At 43.5% G+C, this 15,059-nt stretch overlaps 1 protein-coding gene across 1 annotated transcript; it reads right to left on the reverse strand.

Moving 5' to 3' along the window:
• Positions 1-808: 808 nt before the first annotated feature.
• Positions 809-14,529, reverse strand: LOC121546099 (deoxynucleoside triphosphate triphosphohydrolase SAMHD1). Its single transcript, XM_041857119.2, has 16 exons — positions 14,229-14,529; positions 13,879-13,945; positions 13,436-13,508; positions 12,640-12,800; positions 7,553-7,668; positions 7,390-7,460; positions 7,133-7,288; positions 6,549-6,649; positions 5,192-5,300; positions 4,813-4,904; positions 4,518-4,633; positions 4,088-4,227; positions 3,885-3,980; positions 3,084-3,188; positions 2,854-2,991; positions 809-2,652 (listed from the first exon to the last, which is right to left on the reverse strand). The coding sequence occupies exons 1-16, from the start codon at positions 14,407-14,409 to the stop codon at positions 2,488-2,490; spliced, it is 1,887 nt and encodes a 628-aa protein (XP_041713053.2). The 5' UTR covers positions 14,410-14,529; the 3' UTR covers positions 809-2,487.
• Positions 14,530-15,059: the final 530 nt, after the last annotated feature.

Here is a 15,059-nt window from a genome sequence, read left to right on the forward strand (position 1 = left end):
GGGGGTACGGGGGGCTGAGTGTGTGTGTGAGACAGGGTGATACGGGGGGGGCGGGGGGGGCTGAGACCACTGGCGCCAGGAGGGGAGCTACAGGTCAGGGAGGATGAAGATTATAAAAATACTATAACAGGCAGTTGGCCTTGTGGTGGTGTGAGGGAGGGGTGGATATTCCTCCGCTGGCTCTGAGAATCAGTGCCACAGGATGTGCAATGGAAGAGTGTGTGTGTGTGTGTGTGTGTGTGTGGCAGGGTGGTATTTTACATCCACTTCCTGTAATATAACTTTCCTGTCCAAACAACAGAAGTTTATTCCTCTGTGACTTCAACCAGGAATAGAATAGTCATTTCCACAGCAGACTCGGGCCAGGACAGTTAGCAAGCATTCATGCAATCCCTTCCTGCAAAATCCTTACTTAGACTAACTGGTATTACTGACTGTGTGTGTGTGTGTATCCATTTGTCAGTGAGCCATGTATTGTTTGCCTACTCAGATATGTGGTTGTTGCCAGAGCCATTTCTGCATTACAGAAAATCCCCTCTATGGAAATGGTGTCTTATCGCCCTCTAGTGGAGAAAGATGTGAAACACCAGATGAAGTTCACCCCTCAAATGGTTAAATTGAGGATTACATTTACATTTTAATCATTTAGCAGAAGTTCTTATCCAGAGCGACTTACAGGAGCAATTAGGGTTAAGTGCCTTGCTCAAGGGCACAGACAGATTTTTCACCTAGTCGGCTCGGGGATTAGAACCAGCGACCTTTCGGTTACTGGCACAACGCTCTTAACCATTAAGCTACTTGCCTGTAGTGAGGAAATGCTGATCCCAGGCCTGTGCCTACAGACATCTACACAGAGCTCTAAGAAAACAGAACTCAGATAGCCAGGCAGAGAAAATAGTTGTATTTTGCAGCTGTTGACAGTTACACTCTGTATCATAAAATCCTTCAAACGGTGAGACTGTATCTCTACGATTAGTCTTTAATTCCAAATTATATTCTTTTTTTTTTTTTACACAAAGTACATAATTAAATCAACAAACATACCATCTATGACCAACAGCAGTGGGCTATCTCGAGGCAGACTGTAGAGTAAAAGTTGCGTTTACATTGTTTAAATGAAGATAACATAACCAGACTCACAAATTATACCAAACTGTAGTCAGAGACAGGCAGGTAGGTAGGAAACAATCAGTAGGGTACATGGATGAAAACACAATAAATATGATAACACAACACTTAGAAAAACACCACACTAATCACAAACTGACCCGTTTCAAAACCGAAACCAATGTCAGAGAATCAAAACCAAATGTCAAAATCAAAACAGAAGCTTCAGCTCTCAAATCCCACGCTCTCAAATCCCACACTGCATGCATTGTATTCTTCCATGTACACTACCCACACTGTGGCCCATCTCTGTTGGTCAGTTAAAGTGGCCAACTTTTTGGAAAATAATTAAGCTATACGCCAGATCTCTGATCTTTATGCTCCAAGTCAACCCCTACTTCAGCCTACATACTGTACGTACGTCAACGACCAGGCTAACTACGGTGGGTGGCAATAATAAACTCAAACCCACATAGAAACCATGCTTATAAGAACGACAATGTCCTGAAAGACAAACAATGGTTGCCTGCATGTTTGTATGTCGATACAATAACATGAAATAAATACAGCTACAATGTAAAAGAAGCATGATTGTCCAAAAAGGGTTGAGTGTAACTTTCACCAGGATGGATAAATATGTAGCAGTTGTTGCTAGGCTATCTGAAATATGCCTGTCTTATAGTGGCACATCAAGATGCATAGCGGGGAAAAGAGGGGGAAAGTGAGGAACGTGGCGCAAGTATATTGACACACACATGCTCCCACACTTTTCTTACAATGTAATACCATAATGATACTGGCATAAGGCTAAATAACCACACTTAAACCTAAAACATATGCTTAAAATAAAATGAGATAAAAAGCTAATAAAATAATGACTATATGATATAATCCCTGACAGAACTGAATCAGAGTGAACAGAACCCGAGTAAAGGGACTTCTTCTGGTCATTGCCCCTAGATACTGATCTGAGGTCAGTTCTGCATTTCCCCCGATGGTTCAGGTGAGAATTTGGTGTGTGATCGTAAAACTGTGTTAAAGGTAAACTTCTACTCACACCTTCTGCTCCCTGCCATGTAACATTCATCATCACTAGAAGGCGGTTAAAGAATGCATTACACACCTTTTCAACCAATGGGCTTGACTCACATTTTCTTGAGGTGGTGGTCACCACCGAGAAATCCAACTACTTTTTTCTGGTTCATATAAAGCCAATGAACTAAGCAGACCAGACACAGCTGCTATCCCATTGATGTCTATGGGAGAGCCACACCTTAAAGGATAATTTTCAAAATACAGAAATATAGCCGGTATGATGCATTTTGCATCATATGATGCTGTGTTTTGCATCATACCAGCTGTATTTCTGTATTTTGAAAGTTAGTTTAGTTGGTCAAAGAGTCTGACTTTTGCCTTCTGTTGTCCACGGTTGTCTGCAGCCCAGCTTCTTCTTCCCTGGCTATCTGCTTCATCATTGTTCTCACCGTCATTGTTGGCCCAGCTTGGCTTCAGAGGGGTGAGCTCCGGTGCAATCGAATCGCCGTCCTAAACAAACGTGGTCACAAACACACACAGATACCAGGGTCCATTTTAAACTTGGAGAAAGTACAGTACGTGTGGTGCAGGTAAGCTAGTCATAGCTAGGTGGCTTCTCCTTGCACTCGAATGTCATCTTCCTTACACAACGCTAAGAGTTTGAGATAAAGAGATCCATACAGCAAATGAAAGAGATAGAGGCCTCCTGACCTGAGGCTTGGAGAAGTTGTTGTCCATGCACCACTGGACAAAGTTCTTCTTAGCTGCCTCCACAGTCTTCTCATCTCTCTTCTTACAGTAGACCCTGATCAGCTGCTCAGCAAACCGCTCTGGCAGCATCTGAGACACCTACAGGGGAGAACAATCACGTCAAATAATGTTTTCAAGATCCAAAATAATTAACTATTTTTAAAAAGATTTGAGTGCATTGCAGTATTGACCTGGTTCTTGAAGATCCGGTTGGCTTTGGTTGGGGTATTCTTGCAGTAGAAACCCACATTGTTGATGGGGTTCTTCTCCTTCATACCCCAGTCCATGTTGATGATCTAATGAAGAGAATGGAAGAGGGACAGAAAGAGATAGGGTGGGAGAGAGATGAAGAGGCAAAGAGAGTAGTGCTGAGCGATTAGTGCTTTTCTAGGTCGTTTCGGTTATAAAAAAATAATCACGGTTTTCAATTTCGGTTTCGATTATTTTTGTAAAACATTAAATGCATTATGAAATAATGACATTACAATTATTTTTTTGCTTTTAAATTGTGAATGATTTGATTTCTCTCTAGAGAAACGGCACATTGGGCTTACAAAAAACCTAGAACTAAATGGAATTCAAGTAATTAAACCAACATCGGTCATTTAATAACCCCCCCAAAACAGATGTCGGTTAATCTGGCCTTCATGGCCACATGCACTCTTAAATCTCCACCCGGTACAGTCAGAAGAGGACTGGCTCCTCTAGGTTTCTTCCTAGGTTCCTGCCTTTCTAGGGAGTTTTTCCTAGCCACTGTGCTTCTACATCTGCATTGCTTGCTCTTTTGGGTTTTAGGCTGGGTATCTGTAAAACACTTTGTGACAACTGCTGACGTAAAAAGGGCTTTATAAAATACATTTTATTGATTGACATATTTTCAATAAAGCAAATGGTAATAAAGGGTTATCTATAGACAGGGGGAGGGATGTTCTGTGATATGTTATGTGTCTTCAATCAGTTCCCTGATTGAGGTGAAAAGACTGAACACTCACGTTGACTACAAAGTCTGCTGGCTCTAGAGTGACGCCCTGGAGGTCGCTAACAGGCCTGCACTTCGCCACGCTGCTTGCCCAGTTCAGGAGCTTTTCCTGGGGGAGAGAAGAGGAGGATGAGAGGCACATAATATGGATCTTCTAAAAAAACTTACCTAGTAAGCCATGGGAGGATATTCACCCTCCATCCCTCAGACACACACCTGTGAGACCTCCACATATTTCTTGGCCTGGGTCTGTCCCACATACTTGTAGAGGATTCTGCAGGTGATGTTCTGGAGGATCTTTCTGGCATCGGCCAGCTCAGATGACGACGAGTAAAGGATCTGCTCAAACACATGGTCTACATGGGGAGGGAGGGGGAGAGAAGGAGGAGAGACAGGGGAGAGGGAGAGAGACAAGGAGTGTGGGAAGAGGAGAGGTCAATCATGCAAACCAAACCCAGGCAGTGATTATGGACATGAATGTGCCACAAAGTGACAGAGAACCGGTCTGTCAAACCCAGCCAGTTAGGGCAGCCATGACACCTGGAACAAAACCCTGACAACCAAAGAAGTTTGAACCATAGAATGAGAGTGTGTAGACGAGACCAGAGCCATTCTACAAATTCTATTTCTATGGGGTTGAACTGACCAGTGAGTTTAGTGTAGGCCTCCATGTCATCGATCGCCGTGGAGATGGTGAACATATTTCCCTCAGAACCTAGAATCTGGATGTGGGGGTCTGCCTTGACCAAGGCCTCTGTGATCCTGAAACAAGACAGAGACACAGGCACACACACACTTAAATCAAACATCACATTTCCAACACATAACATACAGCAGAAAAACACCTGAATGTCTGAGAACCTGTATGTATGACTGTATAAGAGATAGTAAGTCAGCTAGATATTGAACAGTATAATACCTGTTGAGGTGAGAGCACTTACATGGTCTCTATTATGTGTCCCACTTTGTGCTGGTAGGCTCTTCTGTGGAGGCAGTTGCGTGTGTGGAACATGTCGTACAGATTACCCACTTCCTGTATGCAGACAACACACACGGATATCACCGCTAAAGTAAGTGGCCTTGTCCGAGCCAGAGCGGCCCATAGGGCAGGAACCTGAATCTCCTGATTCTGTAGCATGAGGCAGCTTGATGTACAAGTACACCCCCTAGACAGGACACTAGTCTATAGCAGGACCTAGTCTATATTACCACTAAACTAGGCTAATACCTCATTATTTTACCAAGTTGAATGAAAAGGTGAATGAAAACATAACAATGAAGGGAATTAATGGGAGGTGAAATCTAGGACCAAGCCTTTACCTTTTCTCGGGTGCAGATGCGCTTCTTCCCGTCTACCTCACACACACGGGCAAACTTGAGGAAGCGGTGGTAGTCAAAGTTATTCTGGATGCCCAGGTGGTAGCAGTCCCTATGGGGAGAGAAAGAGAGAGTGTGTTGTTTTGGTCTTGAGTCTGGGTTTTCCTTTTCTTTAATACTGTTTATGTTTACATTTTGTTTAAATGCGTTTAAACTGCTATCCTGCCGTAATACTCCTGGCGTAATTGTTTGTATGTTCCTGTTGTCACTAAACAAAATGTACATTTGTATGCTTTTCCTCTGCTCTACAATAAAACATATTTGAAACAGAAAGAGAGGGAGAGAGATTATTGATGGAAAGTTGCCCAAAGTGCACTCTTTCCCGATTATAAAACTGGGTGGTTGGAGCCCTGAATGCTGATTGGCTGACAGCCGTGATATATCAGACCGTATACCACAGGTATGACAAAACATGTATTTTTACTGCTCTAATTACGTTGGTAACCAGTTTATAATAGCAATAAGGCACCTTGGGGGTTTGTGGTATATTGCCAATATACCACAGCCCCTCGGGCCTTATTGCTTAAATATACACCAGTTGTCCTATGTATAGTTAGATCTGTAATAGAGCCCCACAGTGGAGGTGTCATAATACCCATAAAACCTAGCGGTCAAACAGGGAACTGGTTCAAATCATTTTTCCCATAGGGGATTTTAGAAAAACTTAAAATAAGGTCTGTGTTTTTTGTAGGCTTACCCTGGCGTGACGTTTTGATAACCGTGTAAATCTCTCTTGGACAAGGTGACTTTTATCAATATATTCGGCTCTATTTACTCTCAGATTCGAAAATCATGGCATTTGTTGTTCTTTATGATAGTCACATTAGCATTTTTGGGGAGTAAATACAGGCGAATATATTGATAAAAGTCACCCTGTCCTAGAGAGATTTACACAGTTATCAAAACGAAACACAGCACTTATTTTAAGTGTTTCTAAAATCCACTATGGGAAAAATGTATGGTGGAAAAACAACTGGAACCATTTCCCTGTTAGACCGCTAGGTTTTATGGGTATTATGACAGATACTGTGGTACTCCATATTTATTTATTTTAAATTTTATTTCACCTTTATTTAACCAGGTAAGCCAGTTGAGAACAAGTTCTCATTTACAACTGCGACCTGGCCAAGATAAAGCAAAGCAGTGCGATAAAAACAACAACACAGAGTTACATATGGGGTAAACAAAACATAAAGTCAAATATACAACAGAAAATATATATACAGTGTGTGTGAATGTAGCTTACTCCAGTAACTGATGATGGTTTCTAAAAGAGATCAACTCCAACTCGGGGACTCACCTGGCGAAGTAGTCCCACTTGTCCACATCGATGCCGTTCATTTTGTTGGCCACAATCTCATAGAGGAAGGACTTCTCCTCCGGACGGCCCTCATAAGGCCACTGTGGAAAGACAACAACAGACTCAGAATTAGACGAATCCTTTGAGATCCGAGCATGTACAGTAACTCCAAATTAGTTCAAGGAATACTGCAGGATACTTAACCAGAGTCAGATGAACTTGTGGATACCATTTCCATGTCTCTGTGTGCAGTATGAAGTAGGTTAGCGGTAGTTTAGCGAGCACAATGCTAACTAGCGTATCCACAAGTTTATCTGAACAAGGGCTTAAATGCCAGAATCTCGCATTATCCCTTTAAGAGTTTGAATTTAACCCGTAGACAATACACTGCTAGTAGCCATCAATCAATCATATTAATAAAGTACTTTATAAAATGTTGATTGATGTTTAATGATGCTTAAATGCTTAATTGATTGAGGTTGATTGACTGGTTGACTGACTAGCTAGCTAGCTGACTGGCTGGCTAGCTGACTGGCTTGCTGACTGGTTTGCTGAATGGCTGATTGAATGGCTGACTGACTCACCCCCTGGCTGAGAGGGCCAGTGTTCTGTGGTCCAGCGATCTGCTCCTTGATGAAGACCAGGTCTTCAGGTAGGACCAGGCCATGATCCTTCATCACCTGCTCCAAGGCGTTCACAGACACCAGGTGGTCAAACATCGCCAGGGACGCCTCCTCATGCTGCAACACACACGTGACACATACGTTCTCGCGCCCACACAGGAAGATGAGGAGAGAAGGGTATGACAAGAAAGAGGAGGTTATTCAGACTGTAGTCTTACCTTCCACTGGGACGTTGGACGGATTTTGGGGATGAACATCCTATCAAACATATGGGAGAAAGGACCATGACCTGGAGAGAGATCACATTCAACAGAGAATAAGATTGGAAAAGAGGGAGTGTGTGTGTGTGTGTGTGTGTGTGCGTGTGCGTGAGAAACTCACCCAAGTCGTGACAGAGCCCAGCGATCTGGACACACAGGATGTCTCTACGGGAGATGAAGAGCTCTGGTTGTCTCTTATTCAACTCCTGGACCAGCTGACCTGCTAGGTAGCACACCCTGAAACACATGACCACAACACAACCAATGAATAACCATTGTACAACCCATTACACCTGCCAGGCAACCACAAGGGTGGGAGCTTAGGGAAGGGGCTAGGGTCTGAAAAGGAACTAGGCCAGTTTATGTTGTGCCTTTTAAAATGCAGGGTAGGGCCTCTGAAACCACATAGGCTGAATCCCAATTCTCCACCCTTTTCCAGAAGTGTGCACTTGCACACTTTCCATCGTGGATTTAAAAGCATAGAATTGGTGTAAGCATTGGCTGTACACTCTGAGAGAAGGGTGGAACCTAAGCTTCCCTTAAAGTAAATAGAATTAGCCAAAAATGGCTATATAAGTACTCCAGTGGTGGTCGGTGCCGTTTAAGATGAGGGAGGACGCAATATTTTTTAGGAGCATTGCCTTATTTCTATTACAGCATATTGGATGACTGTCATCCATATTCCATTCACCCAGCTGAATGTAACATCGATAGGTTTAGGCTACTACAATACTCAAATTTTCCCTATACCCATCATGAGGTTGCTACAACCTAGCCTATGAATTAAAGTTTACATCGTAGATGCACAGGTCAAGAGTGATCAAGGTGACAGACAGTGACACATTCAATCCCACCTTGCACACTCTTGCCTGCATCTAGCTGATCTAGGGTGTAATCATAAATCCAACAGTTGCAAACGAGAGTTCCTATTGGCCAAATTCAGGTATGTTTATTCCCATTTTGTTCAGTTTGCTTCTGTTTAAGAAACGTTTTTCAACAGAATCGGCGGAATGAATACACAGTTCACTTTCATAGCAGCCACATACAAACAGCATGATCTGCTCATTGTATAATTCCTTCTCGCATCTACGCACTCTCCTCCTCTCACCTTTTCCTTTGCAAAACACGACTTAGTACTTGGTGGCAAAACCCTTGTTGACAATCAGAGGTCAGACGTTTCTTGTAGTTGGCCACCAGGTTTACACACATCTCAGGAGGGATTTTGTCCCACTCCTCTGTGCAGATCTTCTCCAAGTCATTAAGGTTTCGAGGCTGACGTTTGGCAACTCGAACCTTCAGCTCCCTCCACATATTTTCTAAGGGATTAAGGTCTGGAGACTGGCTAGGCCACTCCAGGACCTTAATGTGCTTCTTCTTGAGACACTCCTTTGTTGCCTTGGCCGTGTGTTTTGGGTCATTGTCATGCTGGAATACCCATCCACGACCCATTTTCAATGCCCTGGCTGAGGGAAGGAGGTTCTCACCCAAGATTTGACGGTACATGGCCCCGTCCATTGTCCCTTTGATGCGGTGAAGTTGTCCTGTCCCCTTAGCAGAAAAACACCCCCAAAGCATAATGTTTCCACTTCCATGTTTGACGGTGGGGATGGTGTTCTTGGGGTCATAGGCAGCATTCCTCCTCCTCCAAACACGGCGAGTTGAGTTGATGCCAAAGAGCTCGATTTTGGTCTCATCTGACCACAACACTTTCACCCAGTTCTCCTCTGAATCATTCAGATGTTCATTGGCAAACTTCAGACGGGCCTGTATATGTGCTTTCTTGAGCAGGGGGACCTTGCGGGCGCTGCAGGATTTCAGTCCTTCACGGCGTAGTGTGTTACCAATTGTTTTCCTGGTGACTATAGTCCCAGCTGCCTTGAGATCATTGACAAGATCCTCCCGTGTAGTTCTGGGCTGATTCCTCACCGTTCTCATGATCATTGCAACTCCACAAGGTGAGATCTTGCATGGAGCCCCAGGCCGAGGGAGATGGACAGTTATTTTGTGTTTCTTCCATTTGCAAATAATCACACCAACTGTTGTCACCTTCTCACCAAGCTGCTTGGCGATGGTCTTGTAGCCCATTCCAGCCTTGTGTAGGTCTACAATCTTGTCCCTGACATCCTTGGAGAGCTCTTTGGTCTTGGCCATGGTGGAGAGTTTGGAATCTGATTGATTGATTGCTTCTGTGGACAGGTGTCTTTTATACAGGTAACAAGCTGAGTTTAGGAGCACTCCCTTTAAGAGTGTGCTCCTAATCTCAGCTCGTTACCTGTATAAAAAGACACCTGGGAGCCAGAAATCTTTCTGATTGAGAGGGGGTCAAATACTTATTTCCCTCATTAAAATGCAAATCAATTTATAACATTTTTGACATGCATTTTTCTGGATGTTTTTGTTGTTATTCTGTCTCTCACTGTTCAAATAAACCTACCATTAAAATTATAGACTGATCATTTCTTTGTCAGTGGGCAAACGTACAAAATCAGCAGGGGATCAAATACCTTTTCCCCCTCACTGTACACAGTGCCTTCAGAAAGTATTCACACCCCTTGACTTTTTCCACATTGTGTTACAGCCTTATTCTAAAATGGATTAAATCGTTTCTTTCCCCCTCATCAATCTACACATAATACCCCATAATGACGAAGCAAAAACATGTTTCTAGACATTTTTGCTAATTTATACAAAAAAACTTGAATACCACATTTACAGTACTTTGCTGAAGTACCTTTGGCAGCGATTACAGCCTCAAGTCTTCTTGGGTATGACGCTACAAGCTTGGCACACCTGTATTTGGGGAAGTTTCTCCCATTCTTCTCTGCAGATCCTCTCAAGCTCTGTCAGATTGGATGGGGAGCGTCGCTGCACAGCTATTTTCAGGTCTCTAGAGATGTTCGATCGAGTTCAAGTCCGGGCCACTCAAGGACATTCAGAGACTTGTCCCGAAGCCACTCCTGCGTTGTCTTGGCTGTGTGCCCCAGTCTGAGGTCCTGAGCAGGTTTTTATCAAGGATCTCCGTTCATCTTTCCCTCGATCCTGACTAGTCTCCTAGTCCCTGCCGCTGAAAAACATCCCCACAGCGTGATGCTGCCATCACCATACTTCACCGTAGGGATGGTGCCAGGTTTCCTCCAGACGTGACGCTTGGCATTCAGGCCAAAGAGTTCAATCTCGATTTCATCAGACCAAACTCAAAGCTGGCTGTCATGTGTATTTTACTGAGGAGTGGCTTCCGTCTGGCCACTCTACCATAAAGGCCTGATTGGTGGAGTGCTGCAGAGATGGTTGTCCTTCTGGAAGGTTCTCCCATCACCACAGAGGAACTCTGGAGCTCTGTCAGAGTGACCATCGGGTTTTGGTCACCTCCCTGACCAAGGCCCTTCTCCCCCGATTGCTCAGTTTGGCCGGGCGGCCAGCTCTAGGAAGAGTCTTGGTGGTTCCAAACTTCTTCCATTTAAGAATGATTTAAGCCACTGTGTTCTTGGGGACCTTCAATGCTGCAGACATTTTTTGGTACCCTTCCCCAGATCTGTGCCTCGACACAATCCTGTCTCGGAGCTCTACAGACAATTCCTTCGACCTCATGGCTTGGTTTTTGCTCTGACATGCACTGTCAACTGTGGGACCATATATAGACAGGTGTGTGCCTTTCCAAATCATGTCCAATCTATTGAATTTACCACAGGTGGACTCCAATCAAGTTGTAGAAACATCAAGGATGATCAATGGAAACAGGATGCACCTGAGCTCAATTTCGAGTCTCATCGCAAAGGGTCTGAATACTTAAGGCATCCGTTTTTTCATTTTTAATACATTTGCAAACATTTCTACAAACCTGTTTTCGCTTTCTCATTATGGGGTATTATGAGTAGATGGATGAGGGGGATAAAAATAATTGTATTCATTTTAGAATAAGGCTATAATGTAAAACAAAATGTGGGAAAAGTCAAAGGGTCTGAATACTTTCTGAATGCACAGATTCAACCACAAAGACCAGGGAGGTTTTCCAATGCCTCGCAAAGAAGGGCACCTATTGGTAGATTAGTAAAACATTTAAAATGCAGGCATTGAATATCCCTTTGAGCATTGTGAAATTATTAATTACACTTTGGATGGTGTATCAATACACCCAGTCACTACAAAGATACAGGCGTCCTTCCTAACTCAGTTACCGGAGATGAAGGAAAGCGCTCCAGGACTTGTCGTGGCAAAATTACAACTTTTGTTATGCACATGCGCTGTATGAGCCTTAAACATGTACATTTCCAACTGTCTGTTTGAAGGTCTTGTAAGAAGGAGCTGGTATTTTTCCCACTCTGCCTCTGTTCAATTTAGTCACACGGTCAAGACAAAGACCCTCTGAGAGTGAGCACAGTGTCTCAGCCAATCCTGTTTCTTCTCATATCTGTCAAGGGCACAGCTGTGTGGAGATATGAGGTGAACAGAGGCTGGCTTGAACAGAAGAGTAACGGAACTAACGTTATCCCTTGTTTATGCTCTATGACCCAATACACATAGCCACAAGAAGAAAACAAGGTATCTTATGATGCCCTGAGCTGCCAGGGAGGGGTGGAACCAGCCATGACTAAGCATATTTAAGTCCACTATATAAGATGTCAGCATTTCCTATTTGTTGGGCTCTCAACGAATCACCTACGGGGGGGGTTCGTTGACCAGCTCCATTATTGCAATAATTAATCGATATCAAATAAAGATTGATTGTTTGAAGAAATGACCAAGTCTCTCTCATTTGATTAGAATTTCCACAACAGACAAACTAAAACAGTTACAGAGACTAATGGCTGTGATAGGAGAAAACCGAGGATGGATCAACAACATTGTAGTTACTCCACAATACTAACCAAATTGACAGAGTAAAAAGAAGAAAGCCTGAATAAAAATATTACAAAGCATCCTGTTTGCAATAAGGCACTAAAGTAAAACTGCTAAAAGTGTGGCAAAGGTTTTTGGGTTAAAAAACAAAACCTCCAGGCCACTCTTGAACATCTAAAACCAGATAAAGTATTTTTTATGGCCCGCAAATTGCTTTTGACAAAGAAATAAGTCCGAAAGAATATCTGTGTGGCCCAATGTCGCCCTCGAGACAAAATTATTGTCCACCCCTGCCCTATGGAGTACTCAAGCACACACACACACACACACACACTCGTACCCTATGGAGTGCTCAAGCACCCACAATCATACCCTATGGAGTGTTCGAAGCGGTTGTGGGAGGCCCCAGGAAAGACGAAGTATGCTCCTCCCAGCTGCTTGATGTGGCGGAGCCTCTGGAACTGAGGCGTGTCGATGATACGGACCAGCAGAGGATGCATCTCTACATGGCCATGGATGGGGTCATTAAACACCTAAAGGAGACAATAATACACCTTATCGCTGATACTCATACTGACTCTACTACTAGTCTTCCTCTTTTTCTCTCTCGGGAATAAATGAGGGTGCGTCTCTAATTATGTGGGTGAGGTGGGGCCATTACACTTACGGGAACATAATCAAAAACAGAATAGAGGACCCGTGTAGCTCAGTTGGTAGAGCATGGCGCTTGCAACGCCAGGGTTGTGGGTTCGTTTCCCACAGGGGGCCCGTATGAAGAAAAAAAATGTATGCACTCACAAACTGTAAGTCGCTCTGGATAACAGCATCTGCTAAATGACTAAAATGTAAAATGTAATGATTTGACATGATTAGAAAAGAAAAACAGCTGTTAATCAGGGAGTTTCACTTCTGTAATTTATTATTATTTTTTTACTGCAATGTGGTTGTGGTGATTTGTGCACTTCCCACCTTTTTTCTCCATCTCTACCTCACCCTGTCCGTCAATCGTTGTATGCCTAGTCTCTCCATGAGGGCTCAAAGTACCCAGCAGGGCAAGAAGAACAATAAAGTACTTTCCTCATCCGCTTCCTCTCCTTCATTTTGTATTTCATTCACTCTCTCTAGCCTTTGAAGAGGGAACAGGGGTTAGGTCAGCTGTCTGTGTTACCTTGATGGTCTCTTCTTCTATCTGCCACAGCTTCCTCATGCAGTGCAGAATCTCCAGCCGGGGGCCTAGAGACCTGAGAGAATAGAGAGAGAAAAGAGAAAGTGAAAGAGCGTGTGTGTGTGTAAGTTCATAATCATAAAAGCACAATCAAGAACACAACCCTCACGGCATTGACTGAAAAACATCTGTCACAACAAATAAACCAAGGTGCACATTTGATTGGCATGCCACTGAAGATTTTCATACCAAAACCATCCCCCCACATGAAGCTGCTGAGGGGAGAATGGCTCATAATAATGGCCGAACAGAGCAAATGCAATGGCATCAAACACCTGGAAACCATGTGTTTGACATATTTGATACCATTCCACCCATTCTGCTCCAGTCATTACCAGGAGCCTGTCCTCCCCAATTAAGGTGCCACCAACCTCCTGTGCACTTACCCTATACCCATATTGTCCAGATGTGTCTCTGTGAGGTATGGTAACCCCACTCCTGTTATCTTTTGCTCTGTGTGGGGACAAACAAAACAAAAACAGGTAATCTTTCCTGTGTGTTCTCATGAACACTGTAAATATGCACAATGAGAACAAAATGTCACAGGTAAATTGCATGGCATAAAACCAGAACCGTGTGAGCATAGTTAAAGTGATAAGAACGTGCTAATCTAGCTAGGGTAACGTTCTGGGTGCTCCAGACCCCCTCACTTTCACAGATCACAATTTAGTTTCAAGCTTGCTACAAGCCACATTGGCTTGTTCAATCAAATATAATGTGATCACAACAACCGAACCTCTGAATTTCTCCTCCCATTCCCCGAGACCTTCCTGACGCAGGTATCTACAAGTTTCTTCCACACCCCACTTCGTGAAATCCTGCAGAGCCACTGCAGAAACCCGCTTCTCCGGGGTTTTGAACTGGTCACCAGTACTAGTATTCGGCAAATCTTCTCTGGGACGCTTTCGAGTATCCATAACGATCGGTGATAGAACAGTGCCGGTAACAAAATAGAGCCAGTACTCGGGACTTCCTTCCGCGCGAACTATTTTCAAACTATGGAGCGTTCATGTAAATTGTCTAAGAAATGAGTTCCCTTTTTTTTTACTGGGCTGACTGACGTGAAGGAGGGAGGAGCGATCAAAGATTGTATACAGAGACGAAGATGCAAAGTTATTTGACAGTCCCATGTTACTACTGTATGCATGCCATGCGGACATTGACAACAAATGTGTCTTATTCGCTAATGGCCATTTGGAAGGAGATTTGACTTTTAAAAAGTATGTAACGTTTACTCTATGAAAATATAAATTGTGTACAATAATAATTCTGTCATGTCATTGCGTTGATCAAATCCGGAAGTGATTCACAGAGAGAATCTCCGTTTTTTTCTCTTTGTAATAGTAATGAGGCTTGTCTACAGGACGTCATTGGTCAAAAATAATCTGGGCGGCTGTCTTCATGCACGCCTGCCTGTCCCTGAAAACACCGGCAACAAATGTGGACTGGAACATTTGACTGGACTGGAGCAAAATTATTGTAGTTCGTTAACAAAATACAATATATTAGATTTATGCGTGATTACACAATATTATCTTCTATTCTGTGCCCCAGCTCAGCAGTCCAC

Source organism: Coregonus clupeaformis, chromosome 30, assembly GCF_020615455.1.
Source record: "Coregonus clupeaformis isolate EN_2021a chromosome 30, ASM2061545v1, whole genome shotgun sequence".
NCBI classification, from domain to species: Eukaryota; Metazoa; Chordata; class Actinopteri; order Salmoniformes; family Salmonidae; genus Coregonus; species Coregonus clupeaformis.

Bases quoted from the DNA above. Each gene is read 5' to 3' on its own strand.
- LOC121546099 (XM_041857119.2), bottom strand. From the start codon at position 14,409: ATGGATACTCGAAAGCGTCCCAGAGAAGATTTGCCGAATACTAGTACT. The intron at 13,509-13,878 runs GTAAGTGCACAG...CTATTCTCTCAG, and splicing joins CTGGACAATATGGGTATAGG to GTCTCTAGGCCCCCGGCTGG. The intron at 4,905-5,191 runs GTAAAGGCTTGG...GTCTGCATACAG, and splicing joins GCATCTGCACCCGAGAAAAG to GAAGTGGGTAATCTGTACGA.